The sequence below is a fragment of the Aegilops tauschii genome, chromosome 2, assembly GCF_002575655.3.
Source record: "Aegilops tauschii subsp. strangulata cultivar AL8/78 chromosome 2, Aet v6.0, whole genome shotgun sequence".
Classification (NCBI taxonomy): Eukaryota; Viridiplantae; Streptophyta; class Magnoliopsida; order Poales; family Poaceae; genus Aegilops; species Aegilops tauschii.
Window position 1 is genome coordinate 164,082,435 of NC_053036.3, and position 16,618 is coordinate 164,099,052.

At 43.8% G+C, this 16,618-nt stretch overlaps 1 protein-coding gene across 1 annotated transcript in view; it reads left to right on the forward strand.

Annotated features, from left to right (window-relative positions):
* Positions 1-14,986, forward strand: part of LOC141040853 (uncharacterized) — a 38,588-nt gene extending 23,602 nt beyond the window's left edge. The window contains exon 3 of the mRNA XM_073506968.1: positions 14,889-14,986. Coding sequence (XP_073363069.1) covers positions 14,889-14,986 — 98 coding nt within the window. The remainder of the gene's footprint in view (positions 1-14,888) is intronic.
* The last annotated feature ends 1,632 nt before the right edge of the window (positions 14,987-16,618 follow it).

Genomic DNA, 16,618 nt, shown 5'->3' on the forward strand with positions numbered 1-16,618 from the left:
GATTTGAATCGCCGCGAGTACGACTCCATCAACCGCGTTCTTGTAACACTTCCGCTTAGCGATCTTCAAGGGTATGAAGATGCACTCCCTCTCTCTCTCTCTCGTTGCTAGCATCTCCTAGATTGATCTTGGTGACACGTAGGAAAATTTTGAATTATTTCTACGTTCCCCAACAGTGGCATCATGAGCCAGGTCTATGCGTAGATTCTATGCACGAGTAGAACACAAAGTAGTTGTGGGCGATGATTTGTTCAATTTGCTTGCCGTTACTAGTCTTATCTTGATTTGGCGGCATTGTGGGATGAAGCGGCCCGGACCGACCTTACACGTACTCTTACGTGAGACAGGTTCCACCGACTGACATGCACTTGATGCATAAGGTGGCTAGCGGGTGTCTGTCTCTCCCACTTTAGTCGGATCGGATTCGATGAAGAGGGTCCTTATGAAGGGTAAATAGCAATTGGCATATCACTGTTGTGGATTTTGCGTAGGTAAGAAACGTTCTTGCTAGAAACCCATAGCAGCCACGTAAAACATGCAACAACAATTAGAGGACGTCTAACTTGTTTTTGCAGGGTATGCTATGTGATGTGATATGGCCAAAAGGATGTGATGAATTATATATGTGATGTATGAGATTGATCATGTTCTTGTAATAGGAATCACGACTTGCATGTCGATGAGTATGACAACCGGCAGGAGCCATAGGAGTTGTCTTAATTTATTGTATGACCTGCGTGTCAATGAAAACGCCATGTAATTACTTTACTTTATTGCTAACCGTTAGCCATAGTAGTAGAAGTAATAGTTGGCGAGACAACTTCATGAAGACACGATGATGGAGATCATGATGATGGAGATCATGGTGTCATGCCGGTGACGAAGGTGATCATGCCGCGCCTCGAAGATGGAGATCAAAGGCGCAAGATGATATTGGCCATATCATGTCACTTTATGATTTGCATGTGATGTTTGTCATGTTTACATCTTATTTGCTTAGAATGACGGTAGCATAAATAAGATGATCCCTCACTAAAATTTCAAGAGACGTGTTCCCCCTAACTGTGCACCGTTGCGAAGGTTCGTTGTTTCGAAGCACCACGTGATGATCGGGTGTGATAGATTCTAACGTTCGCATACAATGGGTGTAAGCCAGATTTACACATGCGAAACACTTAGGTTGACTTGACGAGCCTAGCATGTACAGACATGCCCTCGGAACACAAGAGACCGAAAGGTCGAACATGAGTCGTATAGTAGATACGATCAACATGGAGATGTTCACCGATGATGACTAGTTCGTCTCACGTGATGATCGGACACGGCCTAGTTGACTCGGATCATGTATCACTTAGATGACTAGAGGGATGTCTATCTGAGTGGGAGTTCATTAAATAATTTGATTAGATGAACTTAATTATCATGAACATAGTCAAAAGGTCTTTGCAAATTATGTCGTAGCTTACGCTTTAGTTCTACTAAAGATATGTTCCTAGAGAAAATTTAGTTGAAAGTTGATAGTAGCAATTATGCGGACTGGGTCCGTAAACTGAGGATTGTCCTCATTGCTGCACAGAAGGCTTATGTCCTTAATGCACCGCTCAGTGTGCTGAACCTCGAGCGTCGTCTGTAGATGTTGCGAAACATCTGACATACACCTTTTGATGACTACGTGATAGTTCAGTGTGTGATGCTAACGGTTTAAAATTGTTGCACCAAAGACGTTTTTGAAACATCGCAGAACATATGAGATGTTCCGAAGACTGAAATTGGGATTTCAGACTAGTGCCCACGTCAAGAGGTATGAGACCTCTGACAAGTTTCTTAAGCCTGCAAACTAAGGGAGAAAAGCTCAATCGTTGAGCATGTGCTCGGATTGTCTGAGTACTACAATCGCTTGAATCGAGTGGGAGTTGTCTTCCAGATGAGATAGTGATGGTTCTCCATAGTCACTGCCACCAAGCTATTAGAGCTTCCTGATGAACTATAACATATCAGGGATGGACATGATGATCCTTGAGCAACTCGCGATGTTTGACACCGCGAAAGTAGAAATCAAGTAGGAGCATCAATTGTTGATGGTTAGTAAAACCACTAGTTTCAAGAAGGGCAAGGGCAAGAAGGGATACTTCATGAAACGGCAAATCAGTTGCTGCTCCAGCGAAGAAACCCAAGGTTGAACCCAAACCCGAGACTAAGTGCTTCTGTAATGAGGGGAACGGTCACTGAAGCAGAACTACCCTAGATACTTGGTAGATGAGAAGGCAGGCAAGGTCGACAGAAGTATATTAATGTGTACTTTGCTAGTACTCCTAGTAGCACCAGGGTATTAGATACCGGTTCGGTTGCTAAGTGTTGGTAACTCGAAATAAAAGGCTATGGAATAAACGGAGACTAGCTAAAGGTGAGATAACGATATGTGTTGGAAGTGTTTCCAAGGTTGATGTGATCAAGCATCGCATGCTCCCTCTACCATCGAGATTGGTGTTAAACCTAAATAATTGTTATTTGGTGTTTGCGTTGAGCATAGACATGATTGGATTATGTTTATCGCAATACGGTTATTCATTTAAGGAGAATAATGGTTACTCTGTCTATTTGAATAATACCTTCAAATGGTCTTGCACCTAAAATGAATGGTTTATTGAATCTCGATCGTAGTGATACACATGTTCATGCCAAAAGATATAAGATAGTAATGATAGTACCACATACTTGGCACTGCTATTTGAGTCATATTGGGATAAAAACGCATGAAGAAGTTCCATGTTGATGGATCTTTGGACTCACTCATTTTTGAAAAGATTGAGACATGCGAACCATGTTTATTGGTAGATATGCATGAAGAAACTCCATACAGATGGATCGTTTGGACTCGCTTGATTTTGAATCACTTGAGACATGCAAATCATACCACATGGGCAAGATGACTGAAAGGCCTCGTTTTCAGTAAGATGAAACAAGAGAGCAACTTGTTGGAAGTAATACATTTGATGTGTGCAGTCCAATGAGTGATGAGGCACGCAGTGGATATCGTTATGTTCTTACTTCACAGATGATTTGAGTAGATGCTGAGAATATTTGCTTGATGAAACACAAGTTTGAATTATTGAAAGGTTCAAGTAATTTCAGAGTGAAGTTGAAGATCATCGTGACAAGAGGATAAAATGTCTGTGATATGATCATAGAGATGAATATCTGAGTTACGAGTCTGGCACACAATTAAGACATTGTGGAAATGGTTTCACAACTAATACCGCCTGGAACACCATCGTGTGATGGTGTGTCCGAACATCATAACTGCACCCTATTGGATATGGTGCATACCATGATGTCTCTTTTTGAATTACACTATCGTTTATGGGTTAGGCATTAGAGACAACCGCATTCACTTTAAATAGGGCACCACGCAATTCCGTTGAGACGACACCGTATGAACTATGGTTTAGAGAAACCTAAGCTGTCGTTTCTTAAAAGTTTGGGGCTGCGACGCTTATGTGAAAGAGTTTCAGGCTGATAAGCTCGAACCCAAAGCGGATAAATGCATCTTCATAGAATACCCAAAACAGTTGGGTATACCTCCTATTTCAGATCTGGAAGCAAAAGTGATTGTTTCTAGAAACGGGTCCTTTCTCGAGGAAAAGTTTCTCTCGAAAGAATTGAGTAGGAGGATGGTGGAGACTTGATGAGGTTATTGAACCATGACTTCAACTAGTGTGTAGCAGGGCACAGGAAGTTGTTCCTATGGCACCTACACCAATTGAAGTGGAAGCTTGTGATAGTGATCATGAAACTTCGGATCAAGTCACTACCAAACCTCGTAGGACGACAAGGATGCATGCTACTTCAGAGTGGTACATAATCCTGTCTTGGAAGTCATGTTGCTAGACAACAATGAACCTACGAGCTATGGAGAAGCGATGATGGGCCCGGATTCCGACGAATGGCTCGAGGCCATAAAATCCGAGAGAGGATCCATGTATAAAAACAAAGTGTAGACTTTGGAAGAACTACTTGATGGTCGTAAGGCTGTTGGGTGCAGATGGATTTTAAAAGGAAGACAGACAATGATGGTAAGTGTCACCATTAAGAAAGCTCGACTTGTCGTTAAGATGTTTTCCGGCAAGTTCAAGGAGTTGACTACGATGAGATTTTCTCACTCGTAGCGATGCTAAGAGTCTGTTGGAATTATTTAGCAGTTACTGCATTATTTATGAAATCTTGCAGATAGGATGTCAAAAAAAAACATTGTTTCCTCGACGATTTTCTTGAGGAAAGGTTGTATTTGATACAACCAGAAGGTTTTGTCAATCCTGAAAGATGCTAACAAGTATGCAAAGCTCCAGCAATCCTTCTAAGGACTGGAGTAAGCATCTCGGAGTTGGAATGTACGCTTTGATGAGATGATCAAAGATTTTGGGTTTATACAAAGTTTATGAGAAACTTGTATTTCCAAAGAAGTGAGTGGGAGCACTATAGAATTTTTTATGAGTATATGTTGTTAACATATTGTTGATCAGAAATGATGTAGAATTTCTGGAAAGCATATAAGGTTGTTTGAAAAGTGTTTTTCAATGGAAAACCTGGATTAAGCTACTTGAACATTGAGCATCAAGATCTATAAGGATAGATAAAAAAACGCTTAATAGTACTTTCAAATGAACACATACCGTGACAAGATTTTGAAGGAGTTCAAAATAGATCAGCAAAGAAGGAGTTCTTGGCTGTGTTACAAGGTGTGAGTATTGAGTAAGACTCAAGACCTGACCACGGCAGAAGAGAGAGAAAGGACGAAGGTCGTCCCCTATGCTTTAGACGTAGGCTCTACAGTATGCTATGCTGTGTACCGCACATGAAGTGTGCCTTGCCATGAGTTAGTCAAGGGGTACAATAGTGATCCAGGAATGGATCACATGACAGCGGTCGAACTTATCCTTAGTAACTAGTGGACTAAGGAATTTTCCGATTATGGAGGTGGTAAAAGAGTTCGTCGTAAAGGGTTACGTCGATGCAAACTTTGACACTAATCCGGATGACTCTGAGTAGTAAACCGGATTCGTATAGTAGAGCAGTTATTTGGAATAGCTCCAAGTAGCGCGTGGTAGCTGCATCTACAAGATGACATAGAGATTTGTAAAACACACATGGATCTGAAAGGTTTAGACCCGTTGACTAATAACCTCTCTCACAAGCGAGATATGAACAAACCCCGTGGGTGTTGGATTCATTACAATCACATGGTGATGTGAACTAGATTATTGACTCTAGTAAACTCCTGGGTATTAATCACATGGCGATGTGAACTAGATTATTGACTCTAGTGCAAGTGGGAGACTGTTGGAAATATGCCCTAGAGGCAATAATAAAATGGTTATTATTATATTTCCTTGTTCATTATAATTGTCTATTGTTCATGCTATAATTGTATTAACTGGAAACCGTAATACATGTGTGAATACATAGACCACAACATGTCCCTAGTAAGCCTCTAGTTGACTAGCTCGTTGATCAATAGATGGTTATGGTTTCCTGACCATGGACATTGGATGTCATTGATAACGGGATCACATCATTAGGAGAATGATGTGATGGACAAGACCCAATCCTAAGCATAGCACAAGATCGTGTAGTTCGTTTGCTAAGAGCTTTTCTAATGTCAAGTATCGTTTCCTTAGACCATGAGATTGTGCAACTCCCGGATACCGTAGGAATGCTTTGGGTGTACCAAACGTCACAACGTAACTGGGTGGCTATAAAGGTGCACTACAGGTATCTCCGAAAGTGTCTGTTGGGTTGGCAGGGATCGAGACTGGGATTTGTCACTCCGTATGACGGAGAGGTATCTCTGGGCCCACTCGGTATTGCATCATCATAATGAGCTCAATGTGACTAAGTAGTTAGCCACGGGATCATGCATTACGCAACGAGTAAAGAGACTTGCCAGTAACGAGATTGAACGAGGTATTGGGATACCGACGATCGAATCTCGGGCAAGTAACATACCGGTGGACAAAGGGAATTGTATACGGGATTGATTGAATCCCCGACATCGTGGTTCATCCGATGAGATCATCGTGGAACATGTGGGAGCCAATATGGGTATCTAGATCCCGCTATTGGTTATTGGCCGGAGAGATGTCTCGGTCATGTCTGCATGGTTCCCGAACCTGTAGGGTCTACACACTTAAGGTTCGGTGACGCTAGAGTTGTTATGGGAAATAGTATGTGGTTACCGAAGGTTTTTCGGAGTCCCGGATGAGATCCCGGACGTCACGAGGAGTTCCGGAATGGTCCGGAGATAAAGATTTATATATGGGAAGTCATCATACGGTCACCGGAAATGTTCGGGGGTATGCCGGTATTGTACCGGGGCCACCGAAGGGGTTCCGGGGGTCCACCGGGAGGGTCCACCTGCCCCGGAGGGGGCGCCCCCCTTGACTTGGGGGGCAAGCCACCCTCCTTGGCCGCCGCCCCTCCCACCAGATGGGATCTAAGGGGCTGGCCCCCCTCTCCCTTGCCCCTATATATAGTGGAGGGGTGGGAGGGCAGCTGTACCCCTGGCCTGGCGCAGCCCTCTCCTCCTCCAACTCCTCCTCTTCCTCCATAGTGCTTAGCGAAGCTCTGCCGGAGAACCACGAGCTCCATTGCCACCACGCCGTCGTGCTGCTGGAGTTCTCCCTCAACTTCTCCTCCCCCCTTGCTGGATCAAGAAGGAGGAGACGTCCCCGGGCTGTACGTGTGTTGTACGCGGAGGCGCCGTCCGTTCGGCGCTAGATCGGATCTTTCGCGATTTGAATCGCCGCGAGTACGACTCCATCAACCGCGTTCTTGTAACGCTTCCGCTTAGCAATCTTCAAGGGTATGAAGATGCACTCCCTCTCTCCCTCGTTGCTAGCATCTCCTAGATTGTTCTTGGTGACACGTAGGAAAATTTTGAATTATTGCTACGTTCCCCAACAATGTTTGCATAAGACACGCACACACTCTCTCTACTTTATCGTTTGTTGTCCCTTTCTCTTTCACACACACACACTCTCTCTCTCTCTCTCTCTCTCTCTCTCTCTTTTTGCACACTCACTTTTTCTCCTTCACACGCACTTGATCTCTCTCGACTTAGGTACTCTCTTCGGTCCATAGCATATGGATTTATTGAAAAGTCAAAGTTCACAAAGTCTGACCAGGTACGTGGAGAAAATCATTTACATCTAGAACGACAAACATATATCATTAGATTCATCACAAGATGTAGTTTCATATGATGGATCTTTGGTATTATAGATATAAATAATATTTTGTGTAAACCTGCTCAAAGGTTCCAAAGTTTGACTTCTAGTAAATTTATATGCACTGCACTATCGAATGGATCGATGGAGTATCTCTTTCCATCTCTTAGCTATCTGACGCTCTTGGGGAACATAGTATTTCAAAAAAATTCCTACGATCACGCAAGATCTATCTAGGAGAAGCATAGCAACGAGCGGGGAGAGTGTGTCCACGTACCCTCGTAGACCGAAAGTGGGAGCGTTTAGTAACGCGGTTGATGTAGTCGAACGTCTTCGCGATCCAACTGATCAAGTACCGAACGCACGACACCTCCACTATCTGCACACGTTCAGCTCGGTGATGTCCCTCGAACTCTAGATCCAGCCGAGGCCGAGGGAGAGTTTCGCCAGCATGACGGTGTGGTGGCGGTGATGATGAAGTTACCGACGCCAGGGCTTCGCCTAAGCACTACGACAATATGACCGAGGTGGAAAACTGTGGAGGGGGGCACCACACACGGCTAAGAGATCAACTTGTGTGTCTATGGGGTGCCCCCCTCCCCCGTATACAAAGGAGGGGAGGAGGGGGCCGACCGGCCTCAAGGGGCGCGCCCAAGGGGGGGGAATCCTATTCCTACTAGGAGTAGGTTCCCCCCTTTCCTAGTCAAACAAGGAGGGGAAGGAAGGAGGAAGGGGAGAGAAGGAAGGAGGGGGGCGCCGCCCCCACGCCTTGTCCAATTCGGACTGGGGGGGCGCGCGCCACCTCCTGGCTGGCCCTCTCTCTTATAAGGCCCATGGTGGCCCACTAACTTCCCGGGGGGGGGGGAGGGGTTCCGGTAACCCTCCGGCACTCCGGTTTTATTAGAAAGTCTCTTGAACACTTCCGATGTCCGAACAACATGGTCCAATATATCAATCTTTATGTCTCGACCATTTCAAGACTCCTCGTCATGTCCGCGATCTCATCCGGGACTCCAAACAACCTTCGGTACATCAAATCACATAAATTCATAATACCAATCATGATCGAACGTTAAGCGCGCATACCCTACAGGTTCGAGAACTATGTAGACATGACCGAGACAATCTCCGGTCAATAACCAATAGCGGAACCTAGATGCTCATATTGGTTCCTACATATTCTATGAAGATCTTTATTGGTCAAACCGCACAACAACATACGTTGTTCCCTTTGTCATCGGTATGTTACTTGCCTGAGATTCGATCGTCGGTATCATCATACCTAGTTCAATCTCGTTACCGGCAAGTCTCCTTACTCGTTCCGTAATGCATCATCCCGCAACTAACTCATTAGTCACATTGCTTGCAAGGCTTATAGTGATGTGCATTACCAAGACGGCCCAGAGATACCTCTTCGACAATCGGAGTGACAAATCCTAATCTCGATCTATGCAAACTCAACAAAAACCATCAGAGACACCTGTAGAGCATCTTTATAATCACCCAGTTACATTGTGACGTTTGATAGCACACTAAGTGTTCCTCCGGTATTCAGGAGTTGCATAATCTCATAGTCATAGGAACATGTATAAGTCATGAAGAAAGCAATAGCAATAAACTAAACGATCATAGTGCTAAGCTAACGGATGGGTCTTGTCCATCACATCATTCTCTAATGATGTGATCCCGTTCATCAAATGACAACACATGTCTATGGCTAGGAAACTTAACCATCTTTGATTAACGAGCTAGTTTAGTAGAGGCATACTAGGGACACTCTGTTTGTCTATGTATTCACACATGTACTAAGTTTCCGGTTAATACAATTCTAGCATGAATAATAAACATTTATCATGATATAAGGAAATATAAATAACAACTTTATTATTGCCTCTAGGGCATATTTCCTTCAGTCTCCCACTTGCACTAGAGTCAATAATCTAGATTACACAGTAATGATTCTAACACCCATGGAGTCTTGGTGCTGATCATGTTTTGCTCGTGAGAGAGGCTTAGTCAACGGGTCTGCAACATTCAGATCCGTATGTATCTTGCAAATCTCTATGTATCCCTCCTTGACTTGAGCGCGGATGGAATTGAAGAATCTCTTGATGTGCTTGGTTCTCTTGTGAAATCTGGATTCCTTTGTCAAGGCAATTGGACCAGTATTGTCACAAAAGATTGTCATTGGACCCGATGCACTAGGTATGACACCTAGATCGGATATGAACTCCTTCATCCAGACTCCTTCATTTGCTTCTTCCGAAGCAGCTATGTACTCCGTTTCACACGTAGATCCCGCCACGACGCTCTACTTGGAACTGCACCAACCGACAGCTCCACCGTTCAATAAAAATGCGTATCTGGTTTGTGACTTAGAGTCATCCGGATCAGTGTCAAAGCTTGCATCGATGTAACCATTTACGACGAGCTCTTTGTCACCTCCATAAATGAGAAACATATCCTTAGTCCTTTTTAGGTATTTCAGGATATTCTTGACCGCTGTCCAGTGATCCACTCCTGGATTACTTTGGTACCTCCCTGCTAAACTAATAGCAAGACACACATCAGGTCTGGTACACAACATTGCATACATGATAGAACCTATGGCTGAAGCATAGGGAATGACTTTCATTTTCTCTCTATCTTTTGCAGTGGTCGGGCATTGAGTCTGACTCAACTTCACACCTTGTAACACAGGCAAGAACCCTTTCTTTGCTTGATCCATTTTGAACTTCTTCAAAACTTTATCAAGGTATGTGCTTTGTGAAAGTCCAATTAAGCGTCTTGATCTATCTCTATAGATCTTGATGCCCAATATATAAGCAGCTTCACCGAGGTCTTTCATTGAAAAATTCTTATTCAAGTATCCTTTTATGCCATTCAGAAATTCAGTATCATTTCCGATCAACAATATGTCATCCACATATAATATCAGAAATGCTACAGAGCTCCCACTCTCTTTCTTGTAAATACAGGCTTCTCCAAAAGTCTGTATAAAACCATATGCTTTGATCACACTATCAAAGCGTATATTCCAACTCCGAGATGCTTGCACCAGTCCATAAATGGATCGCTGGAGCTTGCGCACTTTGTTAGCACCTTTTGCATCGACAAAACCTTCTGGTTGCATCATATACAACTCTTCTTTAAGATATCCATTAAGGAATGCAGTTTTGACATCCATTTGCCAAATTTCATAATCATAAAATGCGACAATTGCTAACATGATTCGGATGGACTTAAGCATTGCTACGGGTGAGAAGGTCTCATTGTAGTCAACTCCTTGAACTTGTCAAAAACCTTTTGCAACAAGTCGAGCTTTGTAGACAGTAACATTACCGTCAGCGTCAGTCTTCTTCTTGAAGATCCATTTATTCTCTATGGCTTGCCGATCATCGGGCAAGTCAACCAAAGTCCACACTTTGTTCTCATACATGGTTCCCATCTCAGATTTCATGGCCTTTGTCAACGGTATGTTACTTGCCCGAGATTCGATCGTTGGTATCATCATACCTAGTTCAATCTCGTTATCGGCAAGTCTCTTTACTCGTTCCGTAATGCATCATCCCACAACTAACTCATTAGTCACATTGCTTGCAAGGCTTATAGTGATGTGCATTACCGAGAGGGCCTAGAGATACCTCTCCGACAATCGGAGTGACAAATCCTAATCTCGATCTATGCCAACTCAACAAACACCATCGGAGACACCTGTAGAGCATCTTTATAATCACCCAGTTACGTTGTGACGTTTGATAGAACACTAAGTGTTCTCTGGTATTCGGGAGTTGCATAATCTCATAGTCATAGGAACATGTATAAGTCGTGAAGAAAGCAATAGCAATAAACTAAACGATCATAGTGCTAAGCTAACGGATGGGTCTTGTCCATCACATCATTCTCTAATGATGTGGTCCCGTTCATCAAATGACAACACATGTCTATAGCTAGGAAACTTAACCATCTTTGATTAACGGGCTAGTCTAGTAGAGGCATACTAGGGATACTCTATTTGTCTATGTATTCACACATGTACTAAGTTTCCGGTTAATACAATTCTAGCATGAATAATAAAAATTTATCATGATATAAGGAAATATAAATAACAACTTTATTATTGCCTCTAGGGCATATTTCCTTCAGACGCACCACTCAGCCGTATCAGGCTCCTCTATCTCTCTCAAACTTTATATCTCTCTGGTTCACACATACACATATCTCGCTCACACTACATAGACCGATCTAACAATCTCCGCCCTTGTTCTCTCTCTATGTGACACGCACCCCCTAAGTACCATAATTTCTCACTCCATCATAGGCACACGCACTCCCCCCTAAGTATGAATATCTCTCACTATCCATCAGGAACACACGTATTGTCTCCTTCCATCCCTACGTCTATCTTGACATCTCTCGGGGTATCTTCTATCATGCACACGCCTTGTCAGTCGATCTCCCATCCATGTAGTCCCATCACGATCTTCAGGGGATCGCTCTATCACAAACACACACTGTCTCCTCCCCATGCCTGCATTTTCTCCATACGTCTCTCTCGACCTCTCTCCCTTTTTTGCCAGACCTCTCTCCCTTGTTTGCCAGACCTCTCTTGGCCACGTGCTAGGGGTCTTTCTCTCTACGTTGCAAACAACCACAAACTATCTCCTCACCTCGCTTCCGCTGTCAAAGATGCATGTGTGATATGTTTGCATAAGACACACACACAAACACACACACATTTTCTCTACGTTATCGTGTGTTGTCCATGTCTCTTTCACACACGCACACACACTTTTTTCACTCGCTCTTTCTATCACACACACACACACACACACTCTCTCTCTCTCTCTAGTTAGGTACTCTCTCACATCCATAACATATGGATGTTTTGAAAAGTCAAACCTTAGAAAAGTTTGACCAGGTATATGTGGAGAAAAACATTTACATATGGAACGATCAATAGATTCATCACAACATGTACTTAGTTCATACTATCATTTTTTGGTATTGTAGATATAAGTAATTTCTTTATAAACTTGGTCAAAGTTTCAAAAGTTTGACTTCGAAAACTTATAGGCACCACATTATCGAACGGAGGGAGTAGCTCTTTCTCTCTCTATGCTATCTCTCTCTTTTTTTGGCATGTCTCTCTGTACTCTCACTCTATTTACCGAGGGATTATACGGTCATCGTGTCAGCGTATAGCCCCGTATATTGTTTAGTTGACCGGTCAACCAGTCCACATGCTGCCTTGTCAGCTCGTGTTCTCTATCTTGGTGTGTTGGCCCATGTGGCAGTGGGTGAAAATAAATAAATTAGAGGCCCATCTGACACGCGGTGAAGTAAACAAAGTTGAAACCACCCGCAGTAGCACCCCGCACGCTAGTAATTTGAGGGCACACTTCTTCCGCGTGAAGGACACACTCACGCACACCACACCACTACGCGGCGGCATATGCACACAAGGACGCACTCGTGTAGACCCAGCACACAATACACACCAACACACGTGTACACCGGCATCGCCGCCGGCTAAGATGGACGGCGAGGCAGGCAACAAGCGGAGGCATCTCGAGCCAAAACCGCATCCGGCGAGCCTGGACTTCATCAGCAGCCTCCCCGACAACATGCTGCTCGTCATCATCGCCCTCCTTCCCACCAAATCTGTCGTGTGGACCACCCTGCTCTCCCGACGGTGGCGCCCCCTCTGCCGCCGCGTCCCCCTCAACCTCACCGTCGACAGCTGCCTCTGCGACGGGGATTGCAAATGCATGGCCGCAGTCTCCAAGATCCTTGCATTGCACCCTGGGCTAGCCAGACGCCTTCACATCCGCATGTTCAGTACGAACTACAAGGTCCAGGCCAAGTTCGACGAGTGGTTCTTATCCCCTGCCCTAGATCAGCTCGAGGAGCTCAGCTTTGAAGCTGGACGATGTCGCTCTCTGCCGTTGTCCGCACTCAGCCTCACGCCAATGCTGTGCCGCGCCAGCTTCAGCTCCTGCTATTTTCCCCGGATTAATGCCGCGCACGCCCTTCTTCTCCCTCAACTCAAGCAGCTTGACCTCTTCGACATTGGAATCTCGAAGAAGGCTATGGAGCACATGATCCGCGGGTGTACTACGCTCGAGTACCTTCGTCTTCGGCAGATCCACGGGTTCATTAGCCTCCACATCGCCTCGATGAGTCTCCGATGGATTTATGTGTCTTGCTGGCCCCGCAACAAGACATCAATTGGGAAGAGATCACTTGAGCCGTTCCACGTTATGGTCATTGAGAATGCGCCTTTCTTTGAGAGATTGCTTGTATCTGACCTAGAAGGTCCAACAAAAATTAGGGTCATTGACACGCCGAAATTAACAGCGTTGGTGTACTCATCTGCCAAATTCTCCGAACTCATTATTGGATCCATAATCGTTTAGGTACATCACTCATTTTCTTCTCCGTCTTCTTGAAATTCACATTTTTAATTTTCTTCTTGATGTATTTACAACAGTCATCCAGAAAATGATTCCCACAAGCTTGACCTAGTATGTGCGCACGGTGAAGATCTTGGCAATAAAATCTATCGGCCCCAATCTGGATCAAGTTGTTGGATTTCTTAGATGCTTTCCCTGCACGGAAAAGCTACTCATCTAGGTGAAACTTCTTTCCTATTAGTAAACAGTAATCACAACGGAGCTCAATTTTTTCATAATTTTCCCAAATTACTGTGACAAGCGTAGTGTTCAAAACTGCATCTACGCACCACACCGAATGAAATGTTTTTAGTATTTTTTCTCACGTGATCACCTGCATCATTTTTTGTTGTACTAGTAGCCTATGCTAGTCATAGTGGCAAGTAACTTACACTAGTAACTCTATGGTTAGCCTAAGAGCAAGTACTACCTCCGTCCTGATTTACTCTCCGTATTTTGTAGTATCAAAATTTGACCATAGATTTAACTGACAAAACGTTAATGCATGTCACTAAAAATTATACTTTTGGATTCGTATTTGAACATAATTTCAAATGGTATAATTTTTGGTGACATGCATTGGCATTTGTTAGGTAAATCTATGGTCAAAATTTTACAGTAAATACGAGGTAGTACAAAAGTGGGCTATAATGGCCCTCCACTATGTAGGCCAAAACACATGCCAAATTCACTTCCGACGCATTTGACATCGATGCCCTCCATTGCTCACTTGCTGCCCCAATCTGGATCACCTACTTTATTCCGGTGCCAAATTAACTCACGCAATGAAAAACACTTGTGTGGGAGAGGACTAGGACTGAGCCAACAAAAAAACTATTGTTTGGGAGAGGGAGAGGCTAGTGTAGTTGGTTTGATTGATTTGTTTATACATGTGGGTCTGTGTGCACAACGGTTCCAACTCTCTCACATTGCTAGAGCGGTGCCAAAATCTTTTGATTTGACATTGATGCATATTATGTGGCATATTTTTGAGAAATATGGCATCTTTGGCCACATAGTGGAAGGCAAAAAATACCCAAACTCTTCACGTGCTCCTAGGTAAATGAGAGGAAAGAGAAAGAGAGAGAGTGAAAAAATTATCACTAGCCTTAGAGCCAACCCTATTGTATGAGCGAATGATACTGGTACCTCTTGATGACACGACAATCTTATACAACCAGCTTCTCTAACATGTTCTCTTATTTTGCAGATAAAAAAGACCCAAAAGTGAAAAACATGCTGCACTATAAAAATCTCATCGAATGCCTTGATATCCATCTTATAGAAATTTATTTGATCGACTACTGAGGCAGCACATCTGAGATTAAATTGGCTAGGTTCTTTGTGCTGGGGGCAAGTGTGCGGAAGGTAATGAGGTTTGGTGTTCTCTGGCGCAACAATGAATGGCGTGCTGATCACCGCAAGTGTCTAAGCCTAAATGACAAAGGCTCCGTAGAAGCCGGATTTGCTTTTGAAACATCAAGTCGCAAGAGACTCAAAAATTTATTTGCCCATTAGTGACTTGTCAGGGCGGTGGATTTTAGTTTGTATGATAATGCTGCATCCACCTAAAGTAACGAAAGTTCTTACGTAAACTTCCTAATAATTCCCTCTTCGTAGGTGCAACATTACTGCTAGCATTTGAAATATTGGTTTGAAACTTGTAATATTACAACTATCCAGCACGAGGTACTTGTCGGTGTCAAAACCGGCGGATCTCGGGTAGGGAGTCCCGAACTGTGCGACTAAGGTTGATGGTAACAGGAGACGGGGGACACAATGTTTACCCAGGTTCGGGCCCTCTCTATGGAGGTAATACCCTACTTCCTGCTTGATTGATCTTGATGAATATGAGTATTACAAGAGTTGATCTACCACGAGATCGTAATGGCTAAAACCCTAGAAGTCTAGCCTGTCTGACTATATCTGTCCTTCAAACTAAGCCCTCCGGTTTATATAGATACCGGAGGGGACTAGGGTTGTACAAAGTCGGTTACAGAGAAATGAATCTTCATATTTGGACGCCAAGCTTGCCTTCCACGCCAAGGAGAGTCTCATCCGGACACGGGAGAGAGTCTTCGGTCTTGTATCTTCACAGCCCACTAGTCCGGCCCATGTCCAACATGCCGGACGCCCGAGGACCCCTTAGTCCAGGACTCCCTCAGTACTATGTTACGAACAATGTTCGCGTGCATAGGTGCAGCAATGATATACCCATTACTCGAGTACAATATTTATTATTACTCGTGGTAATGCATGGGAAATTGTGTCGAACACGGCTAGTTGTATGCAGGCTAGCTCTACAGCCATGATGATAGTGACTGCACATGGTGAGGCTAACTTTGGTATGCCGAACACGCCGCCTAAACTCATGTGTCATCTCCGGCGCAGGGTCTTATCACTTCACTGTGAGGAGAAACACGTAATAATCTGACCTATGGGCAGTACAGTACTACTACATTGGTAATACTACTAGTACTAGCACTACCGTCTGGATTTAGTAGTACTACCACCTCGGTCTGGATTTAGTATTTGACTAGCAATATCTAGTAATGCATGTCACAAAAAATATACTTCTCCCCCTGTAAATAAATATATGGAGTATTGTTTGATTCAGTTTTGAATGTAGTTTCCGATGATATTATACACTCTCCCTTGCGGTAGATGGCTCAAATCTAAAATCTCATCAATTAGACTACTATTGTACTCCCTCCGTACTGGTGCATTAGTCACATTATGAAAACCAAATAACCCTAAAACTTTTAGGCGCGATGCATTAACTACCCACCTCATTCCCTGTTTTTTGCCAGAAAAAATAAATCAGCCAATAGGAGACGCGGAGTGTGTATGTATTCATTGACTTGAGACTACTTAGAGTACCCACAATGGGAGTAACATACGTGGTAACATCACACATATCTAGACAAAATAGATGATGTG